The sequence below is a fragment of the Camponotus floridanus genome, unplaced genomic scaffold (assembly GCF_003227725.1).
Source record: "Camponotus floridanus strain SB8 unplaced genomic scaffold, Cflo_v7.5 scaffold69, whole genome shotgun sequence".
NCBI classification, from domain to species: Eukaryota; Metazoa; Arthropoda; class Insecta; order Hymenoptera; family Formicidae; genus Camponotus; species Camponotus floridanus.
Genome location: NW_020229837.1, coordinates 925,542 through 938,181, shown reverse-complemented (window position 1 = coordinate 938,181; position 12,640 = coordinate 925,542). Strand labels below are relative to the sequence as shown.

The 12,640-nt window shown below is 38.2% G+C and overlaps 1 protein-coding gene across 2 annotated transcripts in view; it reads left to right on the top strand.

Moving 5' to 3' along the window:
- LOC105257462 overlaps positions 1-12,640 on the top strand; it is a 95,079-nt gene that overhangs the window by 71,402 nt on the left and 11,037 nt on the right. For both annotated transcript variants that reach the window (XM_011268094.3, XM_011268093.3), the window contains exons 21-23: positions 6,107-7,238; positions 8,911-9,015; positions 9,943-10,068. In XM_011268094.3, the coding sequence (XP_011266396.1) occupies positions 6,107-7,238; positions 8,911-9,015; positions 9,943-10,068 (1,363 nt within the window). The remainder of the gene's footprint in view (positions 1-6,106; positions 7,239-8,910; positions 9,016-9,942; positions 10,069-12,640) is intronic.

Genomic DNA, 12,640 nt, shown 5'->3' with positions numbered 1-12,640 from the left:
AACATGTGTTATTTTCCATCAGTTGACGAACAACTAGTGCCAATTGCATGACATCATTTTCGCTGGTCAATTAAGCTCTCCATCGTAAGACACTTTAATTACACTTCTGGCAATAGCAATTGCTCCAGCTCTCGTCCGTGCCAATATTTTGATTCTAACGTTAATCAATGTCATTTCCTACGTACGTAATAAAGACGCTGATATTTGTTACGCAAGTAAGTTTCTTGGCAATTATCCGTTAGTTTAAACCTTTACCATTAAATATTTTCTCGACGTTAAAGAAAATATCTGACGCAAAAGCTGATCCTGTAAAGCAGCAATATTTGACGCGGAGAAGACATAATTATGAAGAAAGGGGGAAAGAGAACAAGGTTTTTATCACGCTTATATACAAAGAATTTGTACGTACATGTGTACGCAAAACGAGATCACGTGCAAAGTGACAATACACTTGTATATAAAAATTTCTTCATAGACAATGCATCTATTATGTTGAAGAGCCGCATGCGCGCGTGTGTGTATATATATATATATATATATATATATATATATATATATATATATATTGCAACATCTGCGCGAAACTTGTACAAAGACCTTCTAATTAAGCGGTGAGACAGTCTTAATCTTTGTAATATTGTTACCTTTACCGTTTGTGAATATTATACATAGTTACGTAATCACTTTTCACTAAATAATTAGCCATTACAAACAAGAGACTTGTGATAAAATAATTACGTTTATGTAATTATGATAAAAATATTGTTCAAACTAACAACAAGAACATTACATCACTTGCATTCGTTCGCATTCGCGTTGATTTACTCAAAAGTCAGATAATTTTTATATAAATACGTAAGAGAAAAATCATTTCTTTTTATCGTGTAATAATTTAGATTATAGACGCTTTAGATTATAGACTTTAGATTTATTTAGATTTATTTATTTAGCTGAGAATATTTTCGATTTCTCAAGAAGTCTAAGAAGAGTCTAGTTATCAATCTCGAGAAAATTTGTACGACTGTAGAACCGTCGTACCGTCTCTTATCGAAAATTGGCTCGACCGATACGAGTTGTTCAGATTACGTCTCCAACTACGTACGCTCACACATACATACACACGCATGTATGTGCATGTAATACACGCTCTCACACGTGAATTCCCAAGCACGTATGTTACATATACCGACATTGTACGTTTCGGAGTACATGCGTGATCATCAAGATAGACGTTCATATCTGTGCATATGAGTCCACATACATATATAGTGTGTCCCGAATTTAAATGTCTTAAGAAGGAATCGATAAACTAAGAAAAGAAAGAGATTTGCTCCGTTTTTGCTTCGCTTTGGAGAAAATCGTAAGAAAAGCAAAAAAGTTTTTATCAAAAAACGTAAAACAAAATTATTAGCTTTATTGAAAATTTATTATTAATCGACTCGAGAGGTCAAGTTGAGAGGCCGAATCGTAGCTGCAATGCACCAGATATTATCAGAATAGTGTCTGCGAGCTGTCAATAGCTAGATACAACGCTTGCATTGTCGCAAAGATCGACATTTTGAACAATACCTTCATTAAGAAAATGACAACCGGAATAAATAAGGAGTAAGGAAATAAATGAGTAAATAAATAAGTGAAAAAATAAAAAAACATTTTTATTTTTAACAATTTTTTACAAAACAGAGATATAAGAACAAGCAAATCTCTAAAGGACTTTTTTTCTTAGTATCGATTCCTTACACGCTCTTAAAATTTTAATATTTAAATTCGGAACACTCTGTGTAGATAAATATAGTGTATACGTGTGTACAAATACACACACACGTCTTTTGATTTTGCCCAACTTCTCCGCAGTACAAATCTTCAATCGTGCCAGCCATGTACATGTGTACATTCAACATACATTCGCATTTCTCGCTTCCTCTATGTACTAGGTATATACGCAGACATGTGCACACATTCTCACCTTTGTGTCCGCTGTGCACGTCCACTCCTTCCATACAATTGAGTACAAACTGTCCGCACACATGACTTCTCTACTTATAAGCTATGCATACGGTGTCTCGAAAAGATTCGTAATAATAATAAGATGATGGTGTTATATATTGAAATGTCAAGAAGACATTTTTTTTTCTTTGACGGAACTCAATCTTTAATCGGAGTTATTTAACGTTGAAAATTAAAAAGAACTTTAACGAGCTAAACTGCAAACGAATAAGTAGAAACTTTTCTTCAGATTCTTTGTAGTAGATTGTTAGATACCGGCAGAGTCTTGTAAATTGAAGACTTTGGATTATTTTGTAAAATTACAAGTATGAAAGAAAAAAGTTTCCTTTTCTTAACTCTTTAATTCTTAACACAAAGATACGCGATTTAAAATTATACTAATCTTCCGTTTCGCAAATTACACGCTTTTGAGATTTTTCTTTTCTTTCCATGTGCACTGTAAACTTTGCCACATTACACATGCATTCATGTTTCAATATATTTTTAAATATTTAATTTCTGCCGTATGATTTTCAATGTTAAATAAGTATTCAGTGAAATTATAAATCTGAGGAAAAAATTCTCCTTTAATTCTTAGCATACATAAATACGCGATTTAAAATTACACTAATCTTCCGTTTCGCAAATTACACAATTTTGAGATTTTCTTTTCTTTGCATGTGCACTGTAAACTTTGCCACATTACACATGCATTCATATTTTAATATATTCTTAAATATTTAATTTCTGCCGTATGATTTTCAATGTTAAATAAGTATTCAGTGAAATCTAAGGAAAAAATTCTCCTTTAATTCTTAGCATACATAAATACGCGATTTAAAATTATACCAATCTTCCATTTCGCAAATTACACGATTTTGAGATTTTTCTTTTCTTTCCATGTGCACTATAAACTTTGTCACTTTACACATGCATTCATATTTGAATATATTCTTAAATATTTAATTTCTACCGCATGATTTTTAATGTTAAATAAGTATTCAGTGAAATTATAAATCTGAGGAAAAAATTTTCCTTTAATTCTTAGCATACATAAATACGCGATTTAAAATTACACTAATCTTCCGTTTCACAAATTACACGATTTTGAGATTTTTCTTTTCTTTCCATGTGCACTATAAACTTTGCCACTTTACACATGTATTCATATTTGAATATATTCTTAAATATTTAATTTCTACCGCATGATTTTTAATGTTAAATAAGTATTCAGTGAAATTATAAATCTGAGGAAAAAATTTTCCTTTAATTCTTAGCATACATAAATACGCGATTTAAAATTACACTAATCTTCCGTTTCACAAATTACACGATTTTGAGATTTTTCTTTTCTTTCCATGTGCACTATAAACTTTGCCACTTTATACATGCATTCATATTTCAATATATTCTTAAATATTTAATTTCTACCGCACGATTTTTAATGTTAAATAAGTATTTAATGAAATTATAAATCTGAGGAAAAAATTCTCCTTTAATTCTTAGCATACATAAATACGCGATTTAAAATTATACCAATCTTCCGTTTCGCAAATTACACGATTTTGAGATTTTTTTTTCTTTCCATGTGCATGTATAAACTTTGGCAATTTACGTATGTATTTCAATATATTCTTAAATATTTAATTTCTGCCGTACGATTTTCAATGTTAAATAAATATTCAGTGAAATTATAAATCTGAGGAAAAAATTCTCCTTTAATACTTAACATACATAAATATGCGATTGAAAATTACGCTGATCTTTCGTATCGTATTCGTATTCGTATTCTATAAGCATAGACTTTGCTATCTTATACATTCATTTCTCAACATATACTTAAACATTCAATTTCTGTATAATTTTAAACATTAAATATATACGAACAAATTCAAAATCTCTCCCACAGAGAGATGTCTCTCATATAAGAGTCAAATTCGGTTACACAAATTCCTTTACTATATCGTTATATAAATTGTTCAGAGAGGATACCTTGTATGTAAAATATACATGCGACTCAAGCTTACACGTATGAATGACCAGCACGCATACCTCGTGTACATGTTTCGTACACACACACACACACACAAACAGAGTCACGTCGCAGAGAGCGCGCGCACGCACAGAACAGTCCTCTCGCGTAGAATACTCTCGCGAGTCACCCGCGCCTCTCTGGCAGTCTGCGTGCGTCCACGCTCGGTACGTTATCGTTGCGTTTGCGCGCTCTTGCGCACACACGAGTACGCGTGTGTGGGCGTGTGTGTGTGTGTCTTGTTTATTAGATCAGAGGAAGCCAGTTTGCAGTAACGCGAGTGCCGGGGACACGGCAGTGAACATCTTGGCTTTCCTTCGCTGAGGTTCTCTCGACGAGCGTCTGTAGTTTCTCTCGCTCGGGTGCTCTCCCTTTTTCGTTTTCACCCTCCCAGAGCAGAGGTCTTAACCATGTCTCGTCGAACGAGCGAACGGTCTGTCTGCGAGACCAGACGCTCAGACCGGAAGTGAGCGTTCGTTCGCGACATCGTCTCGCTTGGATAACGGAAATCGGAGTACGTCGCGTAAGCATCGATTCTCATTCGCCGCTGAATCTGCGAATTTAACGAGTTGACTTTCCGATGTAAAACGAAAATGCGCAAAGGAAAATAATCGGCCTTGGCGGACTTCAAGAGCCACCGAGATTGATAAGTGCACGTCGCGAGGCGCAGACTTCCCCTCGAGTATTCAACGAGTTTCGCAACTCGAAATTATTTCATAGTTTATTTAAATGAGCGAATGTTGACACATGCTTGTGTCAGTTATGCGCGCGCGTGGGAATTCTCTGTTTATTCCGTAGAAAACTCGCGGTGTACGTATAATAAAAACATTCGCGACTTTAATCTAATATAAATCAGATACGCGCGATATTAAAATTGATTGGAGGAAAAAGGCGATTGACGCGGAGGAATCGTTAAATTCACGGCGGTTATTTTTTTTTTACGACGAGAAAAATATCAGTCAATTCGACGCAATGGTTCAGGTTTTAAAAATTGCTCATCGTTATTTAAATATGTAGTGACCAGATGGGTTTACAGCAGAAGAGAAGCTCGGATGTTGAGCACGATATCAATAACAGATACAAAAATGATAAAAATCCAAGCGGTTCTTGAGACCAGAGAGAATATTGGAGTATTTTTTTTTTAGCCGGGAGGTATCATAACCGTTCGAGTAAGAGGAATTTTCTGCTAAAAGCAAACACAGTGGTAGATTCGTCACGTTTCCGCGCGAAGATTTATACATATCGTTCACGTATACATATCGAAAATGTGCACACGTTCCGCATCGGGAATATCGTTCCTACACACGCGACCAATAAACCTATACCATCTATATTATCTTCCGTTACATGTTTCCGTTACATGTTATATTAATTCTCATTCCAATTGCGCGCTACGAGAACGATATCGCATTAAAAAGATTATGCCGTGTGACATAAAATTGTCAATTATTAATCTTGCAGAGATGAAAAAAGATTAATGGAAACGCAGAAAGATTTTAAATCCTCCGTTTAATATTCCTCGTGTTTCATCATTTGTATTCATTGCATTAATTACAACAATCATGTTAATTCTGCAAGTTTGTGCAAATGTATTCAAGTCGATTAAAGATATTCGTGTTTGGAATTACTTACTTTTTCTACGTTACCTGATTTTAGGGTGAATTTACATATTTATTTTCGATTCAACTATTATATATTTTTATCGGCGAATTACAAAGTATTTTAATGAAATTAAATTAAATTATCTTAATTTGATTTATATATTAGAAAAAATATCATAAGATCGAATACTTGCTATTTTTATCTATCGTGGCAAGTGTTCGACGATACTAATCTCAGTAATGCTAGTTCTTTTATATTAGTAGCCAATAACACATAGTCAGCGAATCAGTTGTAATTAAAGAAAGTAAGTAATTGCATGCGAATTGAACCTGATCAGATCCCCTAACAATGTGCGAAAGATTCATTTACTGCTGCGATGGCTTCGTGTCAGCAGTTTCTGCCGCGTCGTTGAACGCTAGACACGAAGCCGTTGGCTGATCGCAACCGCATGCTTCCGTTCTGATCTCGTTTTCCTCGTTTCTCAAGCCTCCAAGTTCGACGTGACTCCAAGGGATCAGTTCCGAAAGATCTCGCAATTCCCCCGAGCGAAGTTGCGACTCCAGCGCAGGATCCTCAAAGAGGGGAGGAACAAGAGGAACCATCGTCGCAAGAAGTCAAAGAGGACACGAGGGAAGCTCGCGATTCTGGACAAACATCTTTGCAGAAACGATCACCGTTGTTGGAGGAACTAGTCTGTAGACACGAGGAGGACAATCTGATCTGCAAAGAACATTCTTTGGAATATCAGAGCCAGACGCTCGAGAGTCAATCGGATCACCTGTTCCACGAAGTGATCACTTCCTCGTTGGAGGACCTCTTGAAGACAGTTCCCGAGAGTTGGACGCGCGAGGTTTACGAGGAGAGCCTCGACGAGGTCGGCCATAGTTTCAAGGAGACACAGTACTCGCCTAAGGAGAAGCGTGACGTGCAGACGCAGACTGTGCAGGAGTCGAAGGGCACGCAGTGCAGCCCCGAGCAGAGCGTGAGTCCCTGCGACGAGGAGCCGCCCAGCATCAGCCCATTCCACGTCAGTCGCAAATACTTTCAAAGCCCGAGACGGGAAGTGCAAACGCAGACCCAGGGCGAGAACAAAAGCGTCCAGTGCTCGTTGGACGACTTGGGTGATCTTGCGAAGAGTATCGCGGGCAGCCCCACCAGATCGGAACAAACACAGGAGTCAAAAAGCATCCAGTGCATCCCGGAGGATCTCTCCGCGAGATCGTCCGACAGATCGAGATCCTCCTCTCGGGAGGACGTCCTGCGCAGTCCGCGACGCGAAGTCGAGGTACAGACCTATCAAGAGTCGAAGGCGATCCAATGCAGCGACGACGAGCTGCTCGAGGCTGATCAGACGAGCACCGATCGTCCAGAGCGTCCGCATCAAGGCAGACCGGCCAGCTCGACGTCCAGGAAGACCGAGAGCTCGCCCTCGTCCAGTTCGAGTTCGCCGCGCAAGTTCCCGACAGTCGTCTTCGTGGAGGGCAAGGGGGACATGACCGTCACGCACAGGGAGCACGATGGCGACGTCACCTGGTCGAAACACTGGGGCCCCGAAAGACTGGTGGAGATATACAGAGAACCGAAGACCAGCTTAGGACTCAGCATCGTTGGCGGGAAGGTAGGATGTAATTTAATAATGGCGCGAACAATTTGATTATTTCATTTTTCCCACGGTAAAAAACTCGGTAGAGGAAAAATAAATTCATTTCCTTACGAAAAATATTTCTACAATAATATTTTAATAATATTTAATATTTAATATTTAATAATATTTAATATTTTAATATTTAATATTTAATATTTAATATTTAATATTTAATATTTAATATTTAATATTTAATAATATTTAATATTTTAATAATATTTTCTATATTAATTACAATTCAGTATTTTTGAACTTTTATCTCTAGCTCGATCTAGCTAAATCAATTTATTATTTCGAATTGTATTCGCGCTATTATGAGGATTTACAATGGATGAATATTACACACACACACACACACACATGTAGTTATGGAATTTATTTTTACAAATTCCAGCGGTTCAATCGATATCGTTAATTCTGAATTATTAGCCAATTCTCACGCGTGGTCGTGTCGAATCGCAATTTTTCATATCTCTTTTATTAGCATGTACGAATATAACTGAGAACATGAACAAGAGTTGGCCAATATTACCGCGTGTATTTTATAGCTCGCCTTTAAAATTGGGAATGTTACGACGGCCATCGAGACATTTGGACAGAGTTACCGAAGTAGGTCGAACCTAGTAGATGGCTAGGTGAAATAGATGGCTTGATGGATCTCCATTTCGCGACTTGTGTGTGACCTAATAACTCAGTCTAATAATTAATGTCAGGTCTTATTAAAAATCCGATATATATATATATATATGTATTCATATTCGGGATGTCAGGTGGTTTTATAGATTTTATACGATTTTACGCGAGTAAATTTACTATGGGAGGTTAAAAGCTTTTATTAATCGAAATATCGAGAGTGTGTTGGTCAATAAATTTAATCAATGGACTCTTTAACGATATACATCGAGTCGCTAATGTCGCCCCCGCGATGCACATCGCATCTGTTGGAGAGCGCTAACGCGCCAGGCACACTTTCCCGACATTAAGCCGACAAGACGACATAATAGGATCATCGGCTTTGATTTTGGCGACCTCCCCCCTCCCTTCCCCTTCCCCTCCCGTTACCTTGAAAGCCCTTCGGAATTACATTTCAAGCAAGCCGTTCGGAATATCGCGCATTACTTGGATAATGCATCCAATTAAATCGCGTAATTATTTTCTACCTCCGGATAATTGATATTATGCGCGCGCGCGCGCGCGCGATTACTAACTCGCCGATAGATAATGCAACAATCGCAGGACTCGTTGCTAATTAAATACCGATATGTTTGTTTCTCCACTCGGCGAATCCAATCGATTATCCGACGTGGCCGCTGAATTGTGGTGTCGAATAATTGCTTTAATTCGATTAACGCTTGTTGACGATGCGGCGATAAAGCAGCGAGAGATTAATGAGAATAAATGACCGGGGGAAATTGGAACGGGAAGGATATCGGATCGGGAATCACGGAGGGGGGTGTTCTGTCTCAAATAATCCCGGTGCCCGCCGAGTTCCTGGAGTTAACGAAGTCGGAGAGACCAGCGTGACGCTGGCAGAGCGGGCTCTGATTAAATTTAACTGCGCTTAATCTATGTGAATCGACCAATCACGCCTCTGTTGATTGCACTTGGTTTAACGAAACATTAAACGATCGATTTCTCGTTTCAGGTCGATTTGCACAACGGCAGCTCGAGCAAGTCCCAGAATATCTCTGGGATATTCATAAAGAATGTGCTGCCAAACAGTCCGGCTGGTAGAACCGGCGGTCTCAAGGTAACGCGGTTTTTCTCCGCAACGCACTTTGCCGTCAATAACGAAAATCGAATATTCCTCCAGCCTTTATCCGACTCGTTTCTCCATCCGGGCTAAAAAAAATCCGGAAAAATATAATAAAGCGAAAGAAAGCGAAAATTGCGACGTTTCAGTTGAGATTTTATCATGTTGACAATACAGGACAATACTTTTATATACAAAATAATGAGAGGAATCAATTGGTGTAAAGAAAACACAAAGTTATATTTAAGAAAAAATATGTAATTTGCAATTAACAATTTCTTAAAAATAATTATGTGTTTTTTTTACACCAATTGATTCCTCTCATTATTTTGTACATAAAAGTATTAAGGTAAAATAATCGAAAAATGAATATTTTACAAGATATTTTACGGTTTATGTAAAATTAAAAAATGATTTCAAGCCTCATAACTTGGAAAGTATTTAATGAAAACTAACTTAATTATAGTGTTTTGGAAAGCTCTTGAGATGAGCTACAAGAATATGCGAAAGCATATAGGGTGTCCCATTTAAAAAGTTGGAGCTGATCTTCACGTGACCTTCAGGTGACTCTTCAAGATCAAACTAATGACACCATCTTATGTCCCCCTTGAAACCATACAACTTTTGTCTGAAACATTTTTTCGTATCTTTTAGACTTTACGAGATATTTCGATGTGTCAAGTTAAATGGGACACCCTGTATATACTTGCACATACGCGTTTTAATTAACAAAGGCCAAAAGAGATTATACCTTCGATTTATATTTTAATTAATAATCTTTTTTGCATAATTATTAATAATATACGTTATAAATAAATATAGTGCGTTCCTTCTATTGCATATTAAGATCCAACAACGTACGATTGTGTGCCATGAGATCGTCATGCTCGGGTTTAATTTGCTCTTTTACATACGTGCTTTCAGATCGGAGATAGAATAATAGAGGTGGACGGCGTGGATCTACGACACAGTACGCACGAGCGTGCGGTGGAAGTTATACAAGCCGCCGGAAATCCTGTCTGCCTCCTCGTCCAGTCCTTGGTGCATCTGGTGAGATTTTGGTCACGACCAGGAATATGAAATATGTTTTCCGTCGCGTTCGTGCTCCAAAAATCCATCAGCCAAAACTAACTCGCGAAGAGAAAACGTTGCTCCTTCGAATCGCACTCATTACATGCACAAATATTCCCTATTGTCTCGTGCCTATCCGTCTCTTCCTCCAGTTGCACTTGACCGTCGTAACGATGAGAAATCTGATAATCTATATAAAGATGTCGGAGGCGGCATAAATCGTTCGCTTCGCGTGACGGCAATGATACTTGGGAGAAAATCGACTAACGGAAATTTTCTTTTTTTAGAATTCTGCCTGTCACGATTCCGCATGGTTTGCGTTATGTACCTATTAGAACTATTTGTGAGCCTTATCCTGGCTCGTGAAAAAGTATTCCTGAGGGAAATAAATTCACAATGTGCAACGTAAATTCTTTACGACCGCTGAAATTTATGACATTGCTTTATTCCAGCAACTCTTGTACATTTACACGTCGTTTTATAGTTCGCAACTTTTCATCTAATCTTTTCCTTTTTTTACATTTAGTAATTTGCAAGAGTAATTTGAAAGACGGTCGATACGTCGATGTGTGTGTGTATATTTCGTCGGAGGAAGTAAAACTAATATTTTCAATCGATCAAAAAATTTGTCAAGATTTAATATCAATAAGGTGCGATAGAAATAATGAACTTGGCGAATTAACTTAGACGCGATTGTGAAATCTTTCTCTAAAGTTCTCTAAAGTTCCTGTAACAAATGTTTGAGGTGTCGAAAGTTGGAACATGCAAATTTAAACAAACTTTAATTTAACGATTTATGATTACTTTATGCACACACATTAAATCTACATGTTAATTATTATATAACATTCCGCTCGTACATTTAACGACAATGTATAGGCGAATGAAAAGCCATTTGTACGCTTCAATGAGGTCACCATTGGAAATCTCTCTCCGCGCACCTTCGAGTTAACTCGATTCGCAAGGTGCAAAAGTTTTACCTTCGCAATTAACCTCGTATAAACGATCGATTCCGGTACGTTATCGCCGTTCGTCGTAGTCCTGTGTAGGACGAAAGTGAACTCCGTAATGTCATCAAATTGCGACGGCTGTCCCGCTTCCAAAGCGCCGCCGGTGGACGCATTAGACGAAATTGCTGGATGCAGGCGATATACTTGCGATGCAAGTGTGCAAAACGATACGATAGAGACGCGGAAAACTTGAGCACGCGGAATATAACGCAAATAATTCTCCCGATCGACGACTCTTCTTATCCTTCTTATCCTTCTGCGCGAGTTTTATCCGGTGGATCGCGAATCTTTACGACGTCGAACTCGTATCGCGCGCACGCCTCGAGAACAAAGTTCTCGATATCTGTTACATCGAATCCGAAACTCGAAGTAACGTGGCATTCGATATTAAAATTTAATATCCGCATCGTGTTCCGATTGCGTTACGTTGAGTGCGGAGATGCGTGAATGTGTAGATTTTGCTCTCTCGGCGAACGATAAATTCGTATCGTACTTGAAAAGTCTCTTTGACTCGAGCTCGTAATCTCATGATGGTAAAATTTATTTACCCTGTCTCTATCTTGACTCTTAACGATTTTTGTGCATCTAGCATCGAGTTTCCCGGAACGAAAAATCCGCAATTCGATACACATGCTCGATGATGCGAGCTGATGAGTCTTATAATTTCCTGCTCGTGGATAATCTCGATCAACAGCCACGCTATTTTTGGCTCTACCGAAGAGCATGACCTATTTTTTGACGCTTCAAAATTAGCTTGAAATGAAACGAAACCGAATACATTTCTTCGCGATTCGTACCATTCAATGCTTCGACATGGGTGTCAAATGTAACGACACTTGTTTGTCGTAATCGCAGAGGTTGGCCTGGCTACAATTGTTGACCGTTCTTTGAAAGCGGTATCAACTTCTTCCAATTTCAATCGAGCGCATTCTCTCGAAACCGTCGATACAGAGAGAATGACGGTGTCGAGATACATACACGCTCGTGAACGATAGAGTTGGAGAACAAAAAAAGAGAGAAGAAGCGCAAGGTGAAAGTGCAAAAGAATGAGATGGAATGAGAGGACAAAAGAAAGAGCGAGGGAGATAAATAAAGAGAGAGAGAGAGAGAGAAAGAGAGAGAAAGAGAATATGGAAAGAGCCATTATCGGTAACAGCTCTTGTACGCGTATGATGCACCGGGGTCGAACTTTCCAATAAATCTCCATGATGAGGAATAGCGAGGGGCAGAGTGTCACGAGAGAGAAAGAGAAAGAGAGAGAGAGAGAGAGAGAGAAAGAGAGAGAGAGATGCGACAATGGAGAGATGTAAAGTTAGGAGAGATGAGAGGTGGGAAGATGAGAGTGTAAAGACGCGTTCAGAGAATGTCGGTGAACCATCAATTACATCACAAGGCGCAAGTGTTCTCTTTGTAACGTCAGCAATTAATTTGAATAATCGAGTAATGATGTAATTTCATATATATATACGTAAAAATTTCATATTGGAAAGAATGGCGTAAACATTTTTTAAACGCCACAATTCGTCACCGTATATATATAT